At 34.5% G+C, this 22105-nt stretch overlaps 2 protein-coding genes and 1 non-coding gene across 3 annotated transcripts; 1 reads left to right on the top strand and 2 right to left on the bottom strand.

The window, feature by feature from the left end:
* Positions 1–4939: 4939 nt before the first annotated feature.
* LOC133311008 (B3 domain-containing protein At3g25182-like) lies at positions 4940–5761 on the top strand. Its single transcript, XM_061512010.1, has one exon. It carries the CDS (start codon positions 4940–4942, stop codon positions 5759–5761), a length of 822 nt encoding a protein of 273 aa, XP_061367994.1.
* Positions 5762–9381: 3620 nt separating this feature from the next.
* Positions 9382–11575, bottom strand: LOC133311013 (uncharacterized). The gene is made up of 5 exons (XM_061512015.1): positions 11234–11575; positions 10504–10581; positions 10308–10407; positions 10071–10207; positions 9382–9663 (listed from the first exon to the last, which is right to left on the bottom strand). The coding sequence occupies exons 1-5, from the start codon at positions 11573–11575 to the stop codon at positions 9457–9459; spliced, it is 864 nt and encodes a 287-aa protein (XP_061367999.1). The 3' UTR covers positions 9382–9456.
* Positions 11576–19436: 7861 nt separating this feature from the next.
* On the bottom strand, positions 19437–19508 carry TRNAW-CCA (transfer RNA tryptophan (anticodon CCA)). Its single transcript has one exon. It is a non-coding gene; the product is annotated as a tRNA-Trp (tRNA).
* Positions 19509–22105: the final 2597 nt, after the last annotated feature.

Raw genomic sequence — 22105 nt, forward strand, 5'->3', positions numbered from 1 at the left:
TTACAACCACATCTTCATCATTACTCATACGAATGAGAACACGCTGAATTTTCCAAACTTGTAGAAAATACAAGTTAGAAGTAGGATAAGAAGTGCCAGACATCAAATTAGTGATATCACAAAATGGTTGCAAGAACCGACAAAGAATTTCCAACCTATTCCACTATTCTTCTGAAGGATAATACTTGTAATTTCTATCACTCAATTGGAGAATTGCTAACTCACGCCTGAATTTGAGAGCACGATTAAGCATTTCATAAGTGAAATTCCATCTAGTGGGTACATCTGCTATCAATGCAGTTACAATTTTCTCACCACCAACTTGTTCAATGCACTCCTTAAATTTGATCATTCTTGATTCTGAGCCTTTTATATATTTAACACTCTCTCTAATCCGAGACTAGGCATCATTTGCAACTTGTACTCCATCTTGAACAATCAAATTCAATATATGTGCAGAACAACGCACGTGAAAAATTTTTCCATCACATAACAATAATTTTTGCATATTCAATTTGCTCCTCAAACCACCAACCATAGAGTCATTTGCAGATGCATTATCCAAAGTAATGGTAAAAATCTTCTTCTCTATGCCCCATTCCTTTAACAAACCAAGTATTTTATGAGTAAATTCAAATCCAGTATGAGGAGGAGGCATATGACAGAAGGAAATAATTTTACTATTCAGCTTCAAATTTACATCAATGAAATGGGCAGTTAAGCAAACATAACCCTCAGTATTACAAGATGTCCACAAATCTGAAGTTAAGCATATCCTACTTTCAATGCTACCAAACATCTTTTTCAGCTTCATCTTGTCTCTCATGTGCACATTTAAAACATCTTGTTTAAGAGTATTTCTAGAAATGCCAGTCCAATCTAGATTCAAGTAATTATGAAAACGCCTAAACTTCCTATACTCAGCAAAGTTAAAGGGCTGGTCATGTTCAATAACAGCTTCAGCATACATCTCACGTGCTACCTTGATAACTATTTTTATAGCCTTCATTTTACCTTGCATGTCTAAAATGACTTGGCCAATTTCTTCATGTTTGATTTGTGTGCATTTGTCAATGTGACGGTTTAAAGTAGACGTACCGCAAGTCTTACTGTCCATCTTGTACTCTATCTTGCAACCATTGCATCTTTCCTTTTCATGCTCTTTTACTCCTATTATTGTGAAAAGTTTCCAGCAACGCGCTTCCCTTTTCCTAGACCTTTTAAAAGCAGGTATTTCTTCTACTTCCAATTCATCGCTTTATGCATCAGCATCATTGCCCTCTTCAATCATTGCCAAGCTTTCCCTATATCAAAGTTTAATATAAAATTACTATAGCGAAAATGGAAAAGATAATTTAAAATAAAAATTAGTGAAACAAAACAGCTTTTTAAAAATAGGAAAATATTTACCTATTCGAATCAGCCATTTCAGAGAGATTTGAAGTCTGCACGTTACAAATTTGATGCCTGCATGTAAAAAATTAGGACAGATCAACATAGGTAAGGTAAAAAAAATAGAATGAATAATGGACCTTAAGAAGCTATTATCATAGTATCTATTCAGCTTTCAAGTTTAGTAACTACAAGTCAAAAGCATTTCATATATAAAGCATTTCATACATGTCCGAAAGAAATTAGCCAACCAAAATCTTAGAAAAGATAAAAGGAAAAAACAACTAGTAGACCCAAAAAGGTGAGGTTGATTTTCTGAAACTGAATACTCACCCCAAAGGTTTAAGATTAAGCTATAAAATCAACTAATCTCTATCCTTTGATGCATTCCTCTTCTTTCTCTCAACAAATTCTTCTTTTTAACCAAAAGAACAAAATAATTATCTATGCAGTCTGCATGAAATTTAATAAGCCCATTGAAAAGTATACCATTGTCCATTCAAAAGTATAATATTTGGATACTATTAAAAGATACCAAAAGATCCATGAAAACATACTACACCAGAAAAGCCTTGTCTTTGGTATACCCATGCATGACCCTTTGATCAGCAGGTAAACAACAACTATGCATAAACAAACAACATTTTAGAAACATAAACAACAACTATTTTAGAAATATAAACAAGTATATAATGTCAACAAACACACGAAACAGCTTCTACAAAACCAAAAATGCTCTCTCAATAGATGTATATAATGACGAAATTGAAAATCAGCAGCATCGAATCAGAGAATAAAAATCCAGATCGAAGGTGAATGAATGACCTGAGGAGATGAGAATCAGTGATGTCCTGCAGCGTGTTGGTGCTGGTGTTCGAGGTGGGGACGCTCGTTAGGGAGAGCGAAGATGAAATAGGGGAAATCAGCAAATCTGTTTGAGAAAATAATTTAGAAAACAAAACAGTAAACTAAATAAAAAGTGAAGTGTGAGAAGACCTTACTGTGAACAAGGGTTCTTCGATTGTAAAGTGTGAGAAAATAAACAACGCAGTCCGAGGAAATGGTGATGGTCGGCTGGTCGCAGCTGCTATGGTATGGAGTATGGACGTGTGGAATGAGCGACTGTAATACCCAACCCGCGACTGAGATGGTTCGGTTGGGCTGAGATGAAATGAGCGACTGAGAGAGATGAATCTTAGGGTTAGACACAGAAGAACGAAGGAAATTAGGAAAGTACAATATGAGCAGTGAGCTATGAGCGTATGGAGTTTTCGTATTTTTTTTTTTAATTTAAAAAAAAAATACCCAACCCGCGAGCTGGTCCATTTAACCCGAGGGCTGGCTCGTTTGGGTCTGGGTTGTATCAGGTTGGCAGCTCATTTAGGCCAACCCAACCCGACTCATTTAGGACGGGTTGCGAGCCAACCAGACGGGTTGGCTCGTTTTTGCCAACCCTAGTTTCTGGGGCGTTTGGAGGCTTAAGCCTCCTAAGATTTGCATGCAGAATTAACGTGGCGCACTTAAGCGCGCTCTTCGAATAAGAATTTTTCTTCTTGGTCGCGCTTAAGCCGTGAGTTGGGGGCTTAAGCTTCCTCAGGCAGTGGCTATTTGCTTATTTTGGAATAATTGGGGGCTTAAGTTTCGAAATGAAGGCTTAAGCTTCCTCTTCAACTACTTGATTTTCTTGATTTTCTTCAGATAAGATCCTATCTTCTAGTTTTGATCTCCATCTATCCAATCTTCATATTTGATTCCATTTATCATCAAATTCCTTCAAAATAGCAAATATATATTATTTAATTCAAAATCATAAACTTCATGTATTTTATCATTAAACCTTAGCATTTCATATATTTAACTTGATAATTCAGGTTATTTTAATCTATAAAACAAGATAAACTAAAGGTTTATCACTTATTAAGAGTATAAAATTTTTAGCTATTAAAAAAATTAACTCAAAAATATACCCATGATTAGGTATAAAAATTTTCAACACGATCCAGAGACAGAACATGAAAAAAATTGTGTTCTGGTCAACCCATTCTACAATTCGTGTGTTGCATTATTGAAAAAAATATTTATTGATCCATTTTATGTTATTTTTGACTTATCACTATCTTGATTTCCTTCAAAGGGTTTCTCTTTTCTCATATCATATGAGATGACATCAATAGATAGAACAAGTGGTGAGGCCACCACTTTACAAAAAGAAAAAGAATAACTCGGAGATTACATATGGCTGGAAATAAACATCTGTTGATGCTTAATTACCACATGTTAACTTTCACAATTATCACATACGCTAACAAATATTAATTAGAAGGATTATATTAAAAGGTCATGGGTTCAAATTCGAGAAACAGCCTCTTTGTAATTATTTGCAAGGGTAAGGTTGCGTACAAAAATTTCTCTCACCTCACACTCGTTAGTCGAGTTTAATTGGGGAGTGATTTTTTTAAAGTAAAGTACCTTTTGGATCTTCAACAAATATCACGGGATTCAATTTAATCCCTTATGAAAAAAATCGACTCGTGGTCCTTTTGAAATTAAAAATACATGTTAGTCATTTTGACGGACTAACGTAAATGGGCCCCATAATTTTTGTTGATGACCCCAAAGGTACTTTACTCTTTCTTTTTATATTAAAAAAATTAAATAGTTCATTTGTAAATTTTTAAAAATGAAAACCTAAAATTGTTATGTTTAAAAGACCATAAAGATATTAAAACTTTTTTCTTAATTAGGTATTAATGATATGACTTTGACGTAAAAATATATTTTGATTTGGCACTTTGCATCACCCCCTCCTTTCCAACTGTATATGTGAAAGTATAACATAACAATGACAAAGCCCTTGGATATCTTATTTGAAAGTTATTCGTGGGAATTATTTTTACTAATAACAATTCCTTAACCGAAGTCATAAAATGATAAATGATTAACATTTTGAATGATCAGACTAATATTAAACCAGAAATTACCGTGTGTTAACAGGTACAATTAAAAGCTTATCTCCAACCGTGTTAGTTAGTTACAGTGTTAAACACATTAAAAGCTTATCTTCAAAGGTTTTACTTCCGATCATAGCTTATCTTCTGATCACAGCTTATCTCTCCAGAAGTTCTACTTTTGATAACGGCTTATCTCTCCAAAATCAAAATTGAAACTCAAGAGCTTCAGAGATTGCATCAGGATTTCCTTAACCGAAGCCATAAAATGATAAATGATAACATCTTTAATAATCAGACTAATAACAGATATAATTAAAAGCTTATCCCCAACGAACCGTGTTAGTTAGTTAGTTACACTTACACATTAAAAGCTTATATTCAAAGATTTTACTCCTGATCATAGCTTATCTACAAATTCGAGAAGTTCTATTTTGATAATGGCTTATCTCCAAATTCAAAATTGAAACTCAAAAAGTGTTTCAGAAAATGCACATTGATTGAACGAGATTCATCAGAAACCCCTGACCTTAATTAACCATAAGAATTCATAGATAAAAACTTTTTACCTTTTTGCTGCTCTGTTTCCTTTAACCATCATGAGCCAGAGGGACAAGAAAACACTTTGGGATTTGATGGCAAATATTTCAGATAGCGAGACACGTCAGAAGATGTCTTGCAAACCCTTTAGGCCTCACTCTTTGGACCTAACACTATCAAGCCTTGCACCACAGTTTTACAATGAAGAAGAATTGGCTCAGATAAAGAGTCTCCATGAACAACTTGATTTGCCACCTGTTAGAACCACAAAGACAGAGAAAGAAAAGGTGACCCCAAATCAAATGCATGAGGACGAAAACGCCACCTCCGTGAATAATAAAAAACCAAGGAAGATGCGTATGCCAAAGAATGCAACACCATCATCATCTTCACCACCATCGTTACTGTTACCGTTACCGCTACTGTTACAGGCTCCACCAATACCACCACCACCACCACCACCACGGGGTCTGCCGATTGAATTCATGAATCGTATCAGAGAATTGAACGGCACTAACATTAAATTTCTGATGACCAAGACGCTTTTCCACACAGATGTCAGCCCTAGTCACAATCGTCTGTCAATGCCTATTAACGAAATTAGGTGTGATTTCCTCACGGAGGCTGAGAATGGAATGTTAGAGGAAAGAGAAGGCGCTAACGGAGGACTTGTTGGTGTTGAAGTGACGGTGTTGGATCCATGTCTCAGAGAATATCCTTTGATATTGAAGAAGTGGAAAATGACGAGTTCCAGCATCTACACTCTCATCAAAAACTGGAATATCATTGTTCCTGAAAATAATTTAGAAAAAGGCCATCAACTCCACATATGGTCTTTTAGAGTTGATGCCAAATTATATTTTGCTTTAAACAAAGTTTGAAAGCTAGATGTCGCATAGAGACACAGGACAAGTTAGTAGGTTTATAGGCGGAAAAAAAAACAGTTCATGGCGATTAGTTAGTAGGTTTACAAGCGCTAACAAATCAAAAAAAACATAGTTCATGGCTTTGTGATTAGTCTGATTCGGAACAGGTTTCGGGATCAAGGCTTTAAACCTCTCTTTCAATTATGGTACTAAGGAATATTTCACATATGCTTTCACATCCACCTACTTCTGCTCAATTCTCCAACACCAACTGAACGATCATCATTTGGTAAAAACTCTTACTTCTTGTTGTAAAGAATCTGTTTGCCTTTTTCTCTTCTCTTCAAGTTTTTTTTTTTTTTTTTTTGATAGACCTCTTATCTTCAAGTTTTCCTTCAAAGAATGCCTGCTTTCATTCTATTAATTTATTTTTTAATACAATAATCATATTTCTTGATAACTTTTGTTCAAATATACTCTATCAATATCGTGATATTAAAATATAGTTTTTCTAACAAGATTTTTTATTGATCAATCTGTATATTTTTATTATTTAAAATTAAGAGAATTTTTTTTCATTTTCTTACCCTCGTTATATCCATAATATATTGTCCTTTTTTTTCTAATTAGTTATTAAGCTTTATTATTTATTTTTACTATGACCTTCTAATTTTATGTAACTAGAACGTCACTTCGTTCTTATTTATTTATTTAGTTTTCTTTAATTGATTAAAGGGAAATTATTTTATCATATTGTAGAAATGACACTGTTTTGTCCTGCTATAGAATCCGGTTTCGTATTCTGACTTTTTAACAGGTCCTAGATCCTGACTCTCTTTTTTTTTTAATGTGAGACTCACGCTTGATTTGTGTGTAGATAAAAAACTCTTGTAATGTGACATGACAAAAAACTAACCCTTGATTAAAATATATATTTGTTTTTTATCAGTTCGATAACAATTGGGTTTGGTGATGAGTCTCCAATTTACTATGTATTAAAGGTTAATATAAGCATGAAATTGATTTGAAATTAATTAAATGTTATGAGAATTATAATTAAATTATTATTTTATTTTCAATAATATTCTCATAAGATTTCTTATATTTTGTAGTAAATTTCAGCTGAATAAAGAGATAAATTGGAGAGATCAAGTAAAGTTGCTTTGGATTTCTGAATCATTCAAGATCTTATCAAATCTTTGTTTGAATATTTTTAAGGAAAATTTTCCATTAAATAAAAAAAGGGAAGATTTGAAGGATTGAATCAAAGATATGATAGGAGATTCTAGTGAAGATTTCATTGAAGATATTATGGAAAATTAAAAAATATGATTTCAACCCTATAAAAATGCATCTCTTGGAAACACAGAGGCAGAATTTGACAGAGGCAAGAATATTCAGAGGAAGGAGGAGAACACCGGAGTCCAGAGTTGGAGATATCAAAAAGAGAGGAGCTTGAAGTAGACTGAGCAATATTGATTCTTCTTCTTCTTCTTTATGATTTCTTTTTCTTTCTTTATTTTGTTTAAGCCAGCTATGTCTGGCTAGTTTTCTTTGTAGTTAGGAATATGGATCCGACGTGAATCCTTGTTTTGGTTTAATTCTTTTCATTAATAAATTGTCTCAAATTTTTTGTGTTTACCTTGATTTGCATGCTTAAGTTCTTGTATGATCTGGCCAATTATATAGGGATAAAGAGGGTTAAGGTTCACAAATAGACATATTGGGATCTTGATCTAGACAAGGGTAGAACACCGATTCTTGCATGATCTAGACATAGGTTTGTAGGAATTGCAAACTTTTATAATTCATGGCACTTAAGGCTTAATCTAAAAGGGATTTCTAAGACATTAGGATTCCGATTGGGTTAAAGGGATAAAGAACTAAGACATTAGGGTTTAACCAATTAATTTTTAGATGATGAATTGTTTGAAATAATTGAGATAGAATATTATTGAATTATAGTTAAACCAATTAATGGGGATCGGAGGTGAAGTAAACCTAACTGCATTTTTATTCATAATTTCAATTTAACCAATTTTTAATTAAATATTAGTTACCTGCGAAATTACTTTTGAATTGTCTAACTTAAATAAAAACGGCGAAACTATTGCTTGAATTTAGTCCTCGTGTATTTTTACTTAATCACTTTATTACTTGTACGACAGGTATACTTGTCGTGTTCGCAACATTTGGACCATTCAATATTAAGCCTGATCTATTGGTTGTTTAGGTATTTGGTGCTATATATGAGATGGAGTTTTCCCGAGATGCTATGCAATAACGGATGTCTTGAAGCTGGATCTCTTAATTGTTTAGGGCGATTGGGGATTTCAATGCTTAACTCAGTATGTGAATGATAAATTTCAGTTAAGATGCGAAAAATGATTATATATCGATTTCAAGCTTTTATTTGTGGGAAAAGTATTTGTTTTTTTAAAGGATGTACGTAAGGTACATCCTTTTAATTTTTAACACTATATTACGGGTAGCACATAGTTATAATATAAAAAGTTACTTTTTTTCTCGCTTCTCCGTCACATCAGCTGATGTGAAAAGTGAAAAAAGAAGAAGTAACTTTTCATTTTATATCGTAGTATATAGTGTTAAAAATTAAAAGGATATAACTTATATCATTTAAAAGGACAAATAATAAATCTTTTATTTATATAGCAGTTTAGCATCCTGATTATGTCGTCTTAATATAGAAACAGTGCGTAGAGGTGGCTCTTGGAGGCTATTTCGTGTGCGCAATATTTATTTGTGGACTATATCTTGTAGATGTTGCTGGAACCAGGAGTCTATCCCTTAACTATTGGCTATTAGGATAGTTATAGACTTCTAAGCTGCTAATGTTGTGCGTCAATATTCCTGCAAGATTGACAATATATGCAGGATGATAGCTTTGAAGTCTTTAGTTATTCGGTCATTTTGGCCCTTTATGGATTGGGCCTCATATCTGGTATGAGATAGGTCCAGATGAATTTTAAATAAAAATTCTAGCATTTTTTATCTTTTGAAGTAAAAAATAACAACTTATTAATGAGTCTTTTTTTGTAATTTATCTATTAATTTATAGTATATAAAAGCTGAAACGCAAGTTGTAATTTATTTTTCTGCCTGTGCAATGGTATATCTACTTTTAATTATTTGACACATTCACTACGTACCCTGAGTTGTAAATATAAACCTCAAAGCTTGTATATATTTATGAGAAAAGCATTTTTTTTAATTTAAAGTACATAATTTTATGTTATTTTAAGTGAAAGCACTGTATTTTGATATTTTTTTACCTTTTTCTGCTCCGCAAAATCAAAAGAATGGAGAAAATGAGAGTATTATAGAAGTGAGAGAAAGAAAAAAAAAACCCACTAAAACACAATAATTTCACTTAAAATGACACAAAGTTGTATAACAAAAATTTTCCCTACATTTATATAATCATTTTGATTAGTGATTACAAAAAAAATAAAAATAAAGGAAAAAGGAACTGATATATTAAATCCAAAAATTTGAATTATTTCATTAATTTCTCGAGGAAAATAATTAAAATTGATTATTTTTTTTACATGTATAATCAATGAATTGAGCTCCCGTCATAAAGGGTACAATCAAAATTCTTTTCTTTTGGCTTACGAAAGAAATAGCGTGTTCTATAAATTTATGGCAAAAATATGAAGTTGGAATATTAATTCCAAGCTAACTTTACGTCAATATCTATGAAGCCTAGAGAGGACAAAAATTGAAGCTGAGGATGTGAGTACAGCTGCAGCGAAACAAGCAAGATCAAGGCCTGTGACTAAGGGAATATCCTTGAACTTCTCTAATAGTCCCACTTGAAGAATCATCATCACCGCATGCCCAATCTTCGACTTCGCCTGTTCAATTGATTGCATCCCTACCCACCGAGGAGGTGACTGAAAATTGATTACATCATACAAAAAATCATTTATGTATAAAATTTTGATAAAGTTATTTTCTAATAAAATCATAACATATATATATATAGGGATTCTATTTTCTCATGCGGTTGGAGATAGTTATCTCCTACTATAGACTCATGATGTGGTGGGGCCCACCACTTATTAAATAAAAGAAAAAAAAAATGGTGGCATAATTTTTAATGTGAGAACAACGGTTATCATGTAAAATGAGATAATGATTTCCCAAGTATATATATAGTTAAATTATTTTACATCATGCTAAGTTACACTCTCAATTTTGTTTACGGGCTCTAATTTATCATATATCTTGTTTTATGACTCATTTAATTATAGTCATGATTGAGACAATTTAAGTTCCAAAAATGCACGCATGATGCTACCTTCATGTAGAAGAGACCCAGCAAGTTTGATCCACAAAGCCATGGTTCTTTTTCTTTCCTAGCAGTCATTGATGCCACAAACATGACGTACAAACCCACCCCAAAAATGAGCAAGGCAGTTCCTACCATGAACATGTCTGCAAGAAAAGATTATCGAACACACGCATTAATCTATTAATTGATTTTATTAGAGTAGAGCAATCAGAATGTACAACAAACTAGTTATATATAACAAACCTATGGCTTCGATAAGTAGATGCACCACGTGTCCTTGATCCAACCTTTGAGACAACGTATGGAAATAATGCGCGTATGACTCGATAACAAGAAGGCAACCCTGCATTTACGAAGCCACATGTTTTTTAAGTGAGTTCTTTAAAATAACTAAAACAAAAAATAAAAGGAAATAGTGGATCGACAAGGCTTCATTTACCTCAACAAAACACAATACCGAGCCAAGTAAAGATCCTGCTACGGCGAACAATGTAAAAAACCTGCAATCGATTATTGCCTGCACAAGTGAAGCCATACATTGATAACCATATATATAATATATGTTTTGTATGGTTACTGGACCTTACCATAGGAACACGCATTTACCTATTGTTATGTTTACTAAGAGAAATTAATTCTAATTTGATCCGCATGTGAATACACCATGACCATGGATTATAATTAGCCATGGTTGTGGACTACGATAATGAAAGGCACTAAGTGCACAATAAAATTTCTCCTGCATATAACGTGTATACATAATTTATTTCTCACAACGGAATTAATTTATGGATTGTATATATGTTTCAAATTCAAATGACTCTTACGTGAGAGAGTGTAATTGAAAGATCATGTGTTTAAATAGAGGAAATAGCAGCTTTACAAAAATAAAAGGATAAAGTTGCATATAAAGATTACTCTTACTTTTATCCTCACTCAATCGAAGGTTTAATAGGAAGTGATTTTTTTTATATTATAATAAAATCATTTATGTCGTTGAAAATTTAAATTTTTGAAAGAATTGATTAATGAGATAAATGTAAGAATTATACGTATGGCAAATTCTTCCTAAACATCTTAATCACTAAATTTGTTAATGGTGAGACTGAGGAGAAGTACAAGTAGAAATATGTGAAGGAAAAAATAAATGGATAAAATTATAGAAGTACCCTTTCAATGAGCATCTGGGGATGTAAATTCCAACGCTTCCTTTTGACCGCGACCCGCAAAAGAACCAGCATAGCATTGCGAATACTTGCTATAAACACAGCTATATCTAACAATCCTTGACGAACCACTGGTTTTGATGTAGATATGTGGTCGGTGGCAGCCAACGATGCCTTCACGGCCACCACCGGTTTTCTTTCTCCTTTAGAAGCTATGTTATGATCTTCATTGAAACTAGCCCTACTTTGGTACCTTATACATTTCATAATCGAAGAAGAAGTAGTAGTAGAAGAAGAAGGAAGTTGAATTGGCCTAGAGGAGCGCAACAATCTAGTGGTTGCCATTCACAATGAATTAAATTAAGTTAATTGGTCCAATATTTCAATTATGGTATAGGAAGTGTGTGGTGTGCCTTTATATATACCACACATATATGCATGTATCATGCAAATAAAGGAGACCGAAGATTCGAGGTATATTTAGGTGAATTTGGATGCATGCTGAACTTTTGAACGACTGAAACTTGTGCAAACTGTCACATGCAAATATCGGGTTTACACGTTCCAGAACGTGTGGGCCCTGCCGTATTTTGCAACGAACACGTGTCCAATTAGTATCTTTGGAGAACTTCAATTTTTACACTGTTTTGATTCTTATTGAGATATTGTTATTATGTTCCTTCGTGGTGGCATAGCAGCCGCCAATCTGTACCTGAGACTTTTCGTCACTGATTTACGGGTTTCCAAAGGCAATGAAAAGATTGGAATCGTTTTTGGAGTTTTTCGTTACATTTCTGCGCATACGCTTCAAGAAGACCGACACTGTTGATGCACGCATCAAGCATGGTCCACCTACGCGATTGGTTTACTTAGCAACGCAGTCCAACAGTTTATGTTTACCGTCCAAAAACAAATTTATATATTTTTTTTATTTAATATTTCTAATATAGTAGTACATAAAATTATCTTTTATATTTTTTTTCTAATATAGTAGTACACTGTAAAATTCATATTTTTTTTTTCTCTTCATTTTTCTCATATGATTTCCACATACTTTTATGTATACGTAGGAGAAAATTTTAACTTCTATATAATATTAAAAACAACAATATTAAATGTGTGTAACATTAATTTGTAAATCATTATTATTTCATATTTTAATTGTATTTTTAATAACATAATCGAAGTAACACATGTTGAATAATATAAAAAAAAAAAAAAAAAAAATCTCCAACTTCAAGCACATGTACGAATATCATCTTTTCCTGTTAGAATATATTTCCTTGAATAATACACGAGGCAAATGATACATTTTGCTTCTATTCTGTGAGGTATCACAGCTATGGTTGAAGAAAGAAAGGAACAAAAGAGATTCAGAAAGAAGCTATTGAATATTGATCAAATCTTATTACTTTCAGTAACCTATTGTCTAGTATATATACATTGAGAGTTGTACGGTTATAACTATATTCAGTTCTAACAGAATAACAAGTCAGTGCTTAACAGAAATGATTTGGGCCTGAACTGCGTTGGGCCTCTATGGTTATCATCCCCCCACAAGCGGAGTGGGCTTGAACGGCAAGACACGAAGCTTGGATCTAAAAAGGATAAATAGGTCAGTTGCGATGGCCTTGGTGAGTCCATCAGCTATCTGTTCCAACGCTGGCACATGATGAACAGAGACACGTTTTGAAACAACATTTTCTCTTACGAAATGGAGGTCCATCTCAAAGTGTTTAGTACGTGAGGGGAAAAGGGGATTTGCAGTGAGTAGGACAGCTGAGAGATTATCACAGTAGATGGTAGGTGAGGATGGGACCTTGATGTGAAGTTCCAAGAGGAGAGACTGGATCCAAGCTACTTCAGCAACTGTGGCTGCAAGACTCCTGTATTCAGCCTCTGTACTGGAGCGGCCAACTACATGCTGCTTCTTGGAGGACCATGTGACGAGGTTGGAGCCAAAGAAGATGCACAAGCCACTTGTAGATCGACGGTCATCTGGGTCGGAGCCCCAGTCGGAGTCACAATATGCAGTAAGCTGAAAGTTTGCTGAAGGTTCAACTGTTAAGCCATGAGTCATCGTACCACCAAGGTAACGTAATATGCGTTTTACTGCTTTCCAGTGTGTATCTAATGGGTTGTGCATGAACTGACAGACTTTGTTGACACTGTAGGCTATGTCCGGTCGTGTGATGGTAGCATATTGAAGAACTCCAACAATGGAGCGATATTGGGCAGGATCAGGGTGGGGAGATCCATCGTGAGCTGAAAGTTTAGGACTTGATGTCATAGGGGAAGGCATAGGTTTGCAGTCAACCATGTTGGCCTTTTTCAGAAGATCAGAGATGTACTTAGACTGGTTTAGGAGAAATCCACCAGATTTAGTTTTGTGAGCTTCGATGCCTAAGAAATAGTGTAGATGGCCAAGGTCCTTAAGATCAAAGGCACTGTTTAGAGAGTGAATAAGAGACTTGATGGCTGATGAGGAGGATCCAGTTATAAGGATATCATCTACATAAACCAGAACAAATAAGGTAGTGTTCTGATTTATGGAAATGAATAAAGAGGAGTCACATTTAGCTGTAGTGAATCCAAGATGATGAAGAGTAGTACTGAGTTTCTCAAACCAGGCACGTGGGACCTGTTTAAGGCCATAGAGAGCCTTGGTGAGTTTACACACTAGAGTCTTGTCCTGATGTATGAAGCCAGGTGGCTGCTGCATGAATACCTCTTCCTGAAGATCCTCATTCAGGAATGCATTGTTCACATCAAGTTGGTGAACTGGCCATCCTTTAGATAAAGCAATAGTGAGGACAATCCTAATTGTCGTGGGTTTAACAACTGGACTGAAGGTCTCCTGGTAATCAAACCCTTCTTGTTGATGAAAACCCTTAGCTACTAGTCTAGCCTTGTACTTGAGAACAGTACCATCAGGCTTGAACTTGGTTCGAAATACCCATTTACAACCAATAGGTAATCTGTTAGGAGGCAGTGGCACAAGTTGCCAGGTGTGATTTCTGAGAAGAGCTTTATGCTCTTCTTTCATAGCTTGAGCCCAATGTGGCTGTGATAAAGCTTGAGCAGCAGTACTGGGTTCCAAGGATACTGTAAGAACTTTGGGTTTAAACACACCAGCTTTAGCTCTTGTAGTCATGCTATGAGTATTGGTCAGTGGAGCTTCAACCATTTGATCAGGACAACTATCTGGTGCATGAGGTAAAGAGCTGCATGCAAGAGTCACAGGAATAGAGGAACTACAAGTAGAATTAGTAGCACTAGCAGAAAAATCAGCAGTAGGAACACTCAATATAGGAGAATTAGGAAGTAAAAAGGACTGATGAGAAGAGACAGTGATAGTGGGGATAGAAGGAGGTGGTAAGGATGCAGAAGCTGATGTTGAGTTTATTCGATTATGTGATTCTTTGTAAGGAAAGATTGACTCATCAAATAGGACATGTCTAGCTATTGTGAGTTGTCCAGTTGGACTTAGGCACTTGTATCCTTTATGTTTAGGACTGTATCCTATAAAGGTACATTTTGCTGACTTAAAGTCAATTTTATGTCTGTTGTAGGGTCTTAAGTATGGGTAACAAGCACAACCAAAGGTTTTTAGATAGGTGTAGTCAAGAGTTTTGTGAAATAAGACTTCAAAAGGGGACTTTTGGTTGAGAATGGGTGTAGGTAATTGGTTTATGACAAAGGTAGCTGAGAGAAATGCATCTTCCCAAAACTTGGTAGGTAAATTTGAGGCTGCCAGTAGAGCCAAGCTTGTTTCAACTATATGTCTGTGCTTTCTTTCGGGTTTCCCATTTTGTTGATGAGTATATGGACATGTTAGTCTATGAAGAATTCCTTGTTGTCTTAACAGTGATGATAGTTTTAGGTATTCTTTTCCATTGTCAGTTTGGAGTGTTTTTAATTTTGTGTTGAGTTGTAATTCTGACATAGCTTTGAATTGAGAGAAAATTTCATATGTTTGTGACCTGTTTTGCATAGGATAAATCCAGGTATAGTTTGAATAGGCATCAACAAATATGATGTAGTATTTGGAGCCAGAGGTACTTGCTACTGGTGCAGGGCCCCAAATGTCAGATACAACAAGCTCTAGTGGATGTTTGTATACAGTAGTTGTATTTGGTAAATGTAGTTGATGCATTTTGGCCATGCAACAAGCACAACACAGTTTTGTATCAGTTTTATTTGCAAATGGTATATTACAGTGCCTAAGAACCAACTTTACAGTTTGAAGAGATGCATGAGCTAATCTCGAATGCCATAGATCTAGATTAGAACTTCTAGATGTATTATTACAGGAAATATTTGAACAAGTAGTAGAGACAGGTCTTGAAACAGCTTCAGCAATGTTTCTTTGGAGATTTTGGAAACCACCATCAAAGGCATAGAGTCCATTCTTAAGCTTGCCTTGGAGAAGGATCTCCTTGGTAGCCTGAGATTTAACATAACACACATCAGCATGGAATTCAAAATAAACATTATGCTCTTGAGCAAATTGAGAGACACTTAGCAAGTTCTTTGATAAGCTAGGAACATGTAATAAATTTGACAATTGAAATGAAATAGGATTGACAGTAGAATGCAAGATTGAGTGTCCAATACTTTTGATTTTTAAGTTAGAGCCATTACCTACTTGAACTGTTTCCTGACCATTGTACTGTGTTTTGTTTACCAGATTATTTGCATCAGGTGTGAAATGATTGGTAGCTCATGAGTCAGGATACCAGCTGGGATCTGTTGCTGAGAATTAATCAGATGATGCACTAAATTGACCTGAGTCAGCATATGAGGCTGTATCTTCTTGCTGACTCGAATTGACAGAGTTTGTCACTGCCATATTTGCTTGAAAGTTTCCATTTCCAGAGTTGGTGCTGCTACTGTTTTGAGGAAAAGAACTGCTACTGTTATGAGAAAAAGGGCTTTGGAAATTCTGATTATACCTATGATGACATTCCCAGCCAAGGTGTCCAAACCTTCCACACACTTGGCATTGTGGCCTGTTGTTTCCAAAAAATCGTCGTCCTCCTCTTTGAAATATGTTTCCTCCTCTGTTTGCAGAGAACCTTCCTCTATTCTGATTGAATCCTCCTCTAAAATTTCCTGGAAAATTATTCTGTCTTCTGTTTTGCAGCTGTGTCATATTGGCTTGCATAGGTGTTGCAAGATTCCTTCTGTGTTTATTAAGCCTTTGCTCCTGAGCCATGAGTAATGCCTCAATTTCTCCTGTAGTGTAGGGATCAGACCTAGAAATTACTGAAGTAACAAATGAGTCATAGTCTTCATTTAGACCATCAAGAATAGCATCAATATGGTCTTCTGTATCAACCTTCGAACCAGTAGCAGTAAGTGAGTCTATTATCTTCTTGATTTGAAGTAAGTACTTGGAAACATCTCCTTCTTTCTTTGTGTTCTTTAACTGAATCTTCAGTTGCTTAATCTTTGCTCTTGTCTGTGAAGCAAAAATTTCTTCAAGTTTTTGCCAAACTTGGAATGAGGTAGTGCATCCTACCATTCGAGTGTATAGACTTTGTGACATGGTAGATAGAAGCCATGACAGAAGGAGTTGATCTTGTTGAATATCAAGATCCTTCGAACTCAATCTTTGGGAATTTTGAACTGTTGCAGTAGCAGTAGCAGTGCCTGTAGCTTCATGTGCAGTATTTGTTGATTCTTGTATTTCTTTAGTGATGAATCTTGTCAAGTTGTAACATTTGATTGTAGCTGATGCTTGTTGCTTCCATGGCAGGAAGTTTTCTTCATTCAGCTTGAAGGAGACGGGGTTAGAAAAGGTGTGGACAGAGATAGGCCCAGGGTTGGTGTTGGTCTCCATGGATCTTGTGAAGCTCTGATACCATGTGAGGTATCACAACTATAGTTGAAGAAAGAAAGGAACGAAAGAGATTCAGAAAGAAGCTATTGAATATTGATCAAATCTTATTACTTTCAGTAACCTATTGTCTAGTATATATACATTGAGAGTTGTACGGTTATAACTATATTCAGTTCTAACAGAATAACAAGTCAGTGCTTAACAGAAATGATTTGGGCCTGAACTGCGTTGGGCCTCTATGGTTATCATATTCAAGTCCTTTTTTGCCATCACATGTCCATCGTAAAGCATTGTACATCTACATTTTTACTTTTCCGCAGACAATAGATGACTCATAAAGTACGAGACAATTAACAAACTCAATGTATTGGGACATTCACCGTATTGTGCCCTTTTTTAATAAAATATATCTGAATGTCACAGAGTCAAAAAAAAAAATTCAAACTGCCACGGCCCTATAGTCGCTGAGGTAGTCAGCTACTATAGACATGACACATGTCACTTCCCCAGCGGCTGGAAACCAAAGCAGCTGACTACCTCAGCGACTTTGGATTATGTGTCCAGCCGCTTGGGAAGTGACACGTGTTCCATTCATAGTAGCTGACTACCTCAGTCCTCAGCGACTATGGTGCCGTGGCAGTTTGGAAAAAAAAAATCGACCCGGTGACATTCAGATATATTATATTAAAAAAGAGGACAATATAGTCGATGTCCTTAATGTATTAGCAAGTGAATAAGTTAAGTTCACGAATTAATTAATTGAGATCGATTTGAAAATTTTAGTTCGGTTTGTTATATAAGTCAAAATTAAACTTTTATATGTTTTCTTTGGGCTCAAAATACTCTTTGTTTGGGAGTTTGGAGGGGAAGGAAACGAAGGAGATATAAGGGAAGGGAGGGGAAGGAAGTGAAGGGAAAAAAAAGATATTCTATTCCCTCTTTATTTTCTACAATAAGGTAAGGGAAAAAAAAATGAAGAATTAATGAGATATTTTTACAATTTTACCTTTTTTTAAAAAATTAATATAATTATTATATAGGGTTAATATATCTGCCGTTAAGGCAGAAAACAAATTATGCAGCAAGTATACATGATCTCGTTTCTTTCCTTTTTATTTTTTTCACTCTTTGATTCCAGATTAACTTTTCCCTCAAAATTTTCCACTCTTACATTACACCCATCATCACCGGATATCGCCGTTACGACCGCCACACTTGGAGAGGGATGCACGACCCATAATTTATTTAAAGGCAGATATATTAACCTCTTATTAAAATGCCATAGAGTTCAAAAATCGGATATATGCACGACCCACACGTGGATACTGAAAGTATCATTGAGTTCAAAAATGCCATAGTAAAGAAATGGAGTAGAGACAAGCATTTATGACATCAATAGAACAATTAGTGCCAAATTTGTAGAAAGTTATGTCAAAATTTTAAATTTGTAGAAAGTGAATGCTCTAAAAGGAAAACTGATAGCACTGAGCTTAGCATAGTAATAATTGTCTTAGTTTTGGAAAAGCTATAAACCTAATTGGTCTAGATCACCTCCAAGCTTAATTGTGTGGATTGTGATGCTAGAGAAGACAAGAACAACGTCTCCATCACGCTATACAACCATGAAAAAAAAAATTAACAGCTAAAACAAATGCTCAAGGTATAGAAGAACATAAAAAGGATTTCGGTAAGAGCAACCACTTACCACTTTGAAATCTTTTAGTTTCCAATCTTGTTATCCATTAACTAAAGAAAAAAAAAGAAGAAGCCACTTTGTAATTTAAAACAGAAATATTATATATTTATTATTGTCATCAGAATGATCTAAAAAATTGAAAATAATTAATATGTATGAATGTGCACACATGTTATAATACCCAGTTGATTTCTTGTTACCACATATATAATTAATGAGTGATAAAAAAATTGTTCCGTGATGAGAAAACATTAGACAAAAGCACAAACCAGAGATGTGCAGTCAGTGATGGCATTTAAGATATTATATTGGACACAGAAATCATGAAATGCTTTTGATATAGCACATAAGGCAGGGCCAACTATGATCAAAATCAATTTTGTTTAGAAAACTTTACTAAAACTCGAAACAAAAACAAATAAAAAAACACACAAAACACAAAAAGATATGATAAAAAATAAGTATACTCCAAAAATTGCATCCCAGCAAGAAACAAGTTGAATATTCACTTTGAGTGTATGAAAGGATGTAGCACATAAAGAACATTCACAAGCATTCTTTTCGATAACCAAAAACACAGAACAAAGCATAAAGCTAGGCAGGGAAGACATACAAGACAAGACATGACCCATGAAACAAAAATATGAAGTGGACACTCAGGGAATTGAACCCGACGTGAATCGAACACGCAACCTTCTGATCTGGAGTCAGACGCGCTACCATTGCGCCACGGATCCACTTGTTGAAATCTAAGAGCAGTCTATATACTTTATAGTTTATATTTTTCTTTGGTTAATTTTGTCGGAAAAGTTACGGACAGGCTTTATAAAAAAACAAAGTTTCAAGATTTTATAAACTCAGAACATAACAAAGAAAATTTGTTAGGAATATGGGCCTAAACAGGGCGGGCTTTGGTATTGAAAGGTTGAGTCTGTGTTTAAATATATCAGATTGGTCTAGCCTGTAATCTGTCACGAATATAATTATCGGTATCTAACATGACTTACTTACAAAAAATAAAAATGTAACATTAATAGAGAGTATTATAACTCCACACCAAAAAAAATAAAGAGTATTATAACTTGAATAAGAAATCTAAGTTCTAGGGACTTCAAACATTTTATCAAATACGAAATAGGCAATAATAAATTATACAAAATATACTAAAAATACAAATATTGATACCAAGCATATGACAAAGAAAACAAAAACTCAGGGAATATTACATAAATCATTTAATTCATGGCACTTCAAAAAACATAAAGATGGAACTATACATAGTAACCTAAGCCAACTTACCGAAGGGGATTATTACACATTCTAAAAAAGCTCTAAGTGAGATAAATAAATATTGATTGAAGAGCGTGAAAATGATAAAATCATAGAATCTAAAAAATTTAGCAAAAATAATAATAATAGGTAGAGGTTATACTTACTACTAGGGGTGCTAAACGAGTCAAGAGCCTTTGGCTTGGCTCGTGAAGACCCGAACTTACATGTCTAAAATTGGTTATTGGCATTAGGCTTGAACTTGTATAAAAGCTCATTTAATAAAAAAGCCTCAGGCTTCAATTCAAAAGCTCGGCCTTAGAGCCTCTCAGGCTGGCCTAGTATATTATTTTTTTTATTTTTCATTTTTTTTATTACTTATAATAGCTCTCTCTTTCTCCTCAATTCGTTTCACCCCATTTTATTGGTTAAACAGAGTTTTTAAATGATTTTGTTATATATTATGTTGTTTGAATATATATTAAATTTATGAATATTTATGAAATTACCAGTGTTGTTGATTGTATATTCTGTTTGGATAAATTTTTGTTGTCTTATTTTTTTTAAACATGCTAACAGGTTAAACCAGGCTTTTATTTTTTGTAAATAAGTCAGGCCACAGGCCAAACATTATATTTATAACATGTAACAGGCTTGGTCAGGCTGACACATTTAAACACAGGCTTAGCCTTTTAAGACCAAAGCTCGGCTCGGCTCGGCCCGTTAACACCCCTACTTACTATCTCTTACTACCAAATCTTAACCGTTGGTTTTCGTCAATCTAACCGTTATAATTATTGAAAATTAATAATTAATTAATAAGTATGATCTAATAAATTACAATCGTTAGATTGACAGAAATCAACGGTTAAGATTTTGTAGTTAGAGATAGTAACTATAACCTACCCTATAATAATAATAATAATAATAATAATAATAATAAGACACCCGTTTTTCAACTATTACATATGAAAAATGAACAGCGTGAACAGGAATCGAAAAAACACTAAATAGCCTCTGCAAACAAATCATAGTTAACATTACGCAAAAATATATCAATAATAGCATAAGAGATACCACCGAGAGACAAAGGGAGACAAGAGAGAAAGGTGAAATGCTCGGAGATGGCAGAAATCGAAAGGAAAAATGAGTGAAATGCTTGGAGATGGCTTCGACGAAGAGAATGACGGAGAACAGCTGCCACTACTAGAAAAGTCTTAATTTTCGACAGAAAATCGATTCCGTCGAATTTTGTTGACGAAAAATGAATTCTTCGAAAATCTTATAAAAAATAAATAAAAAAGAAAATATATTTGTGAATTTTTGACGAAAAAAAATTCATCGAAAACTTTAAAAAACATAAATCAAAAAAAATTATAACTCTGAATTTTTCGACGAAAAATTATAACTTATCTGTTGAGAATTTCCACCACAATAATGGATGAAACTCAATGTTGACGGCTCTAGTAGTGATAGAGGAATCTACTCTAGTTGTGGGGGAGTCATCAGAGATTATTCAAGTAGATGGGTCATAGGCTTTAGTAGGAACTTGGGCAGAGGATCCTCCTTAAGAGCTGAGATTTGGGGCCTCCTAAATGGCATTCAAGTAGCTTGGGACTTAGGCTACAGGAAGGTTTTGATAGAAGGGGACTCTCAAGTTGCTGTTAATTTAATTATCAATGGTTGCGATAAAAATCACCCGGTTGCTCGCATGGTCTACCAAGTGCAAGCCATGCTTGGAAGACAATGGATGACAAAAATTTCTCACATCTATAGAGAATGGAACATGGTCGCAGATACCCTCGCTCATCATGGGAGCAAGTGGACAGATTGGGACTGCCACATCCAACAAGAACCTCCAGCTGAGTGCAGAGAATTTCTTAATAGAGACTTGATGGGCATCCATAGCCCAAGATTTTGTAACGTTCTGTAATCTTTTAATGTAATTCCTTTTGTTTGCAAAAAAAAAAAAGCTTCAGTGACCACAAGATCATGAGTTCGATTCTCACCGTCCCTACTTTCGAGTGGAATTAAAATAAGTACAAGGTAAACCCAAAAAGAAACC

Source organism: Gastrolobium bilobum, unplaced genomic scaffold (assembly GCF_033153095.1).
Source record: "Gastrolobium bilobum isolate Gb01-03AN ecotype WA unplaced genomic scaffold, APGP_CSIRO_Gbil_v1 utg3218, whole genome shotgun sequence".
NCBI lineage: Eukaryota > Viridiplantae > Streptophyta > Magnoliopsida > Fabales > Fabaceae > Gastrolobium > Gastrolobium bilobum.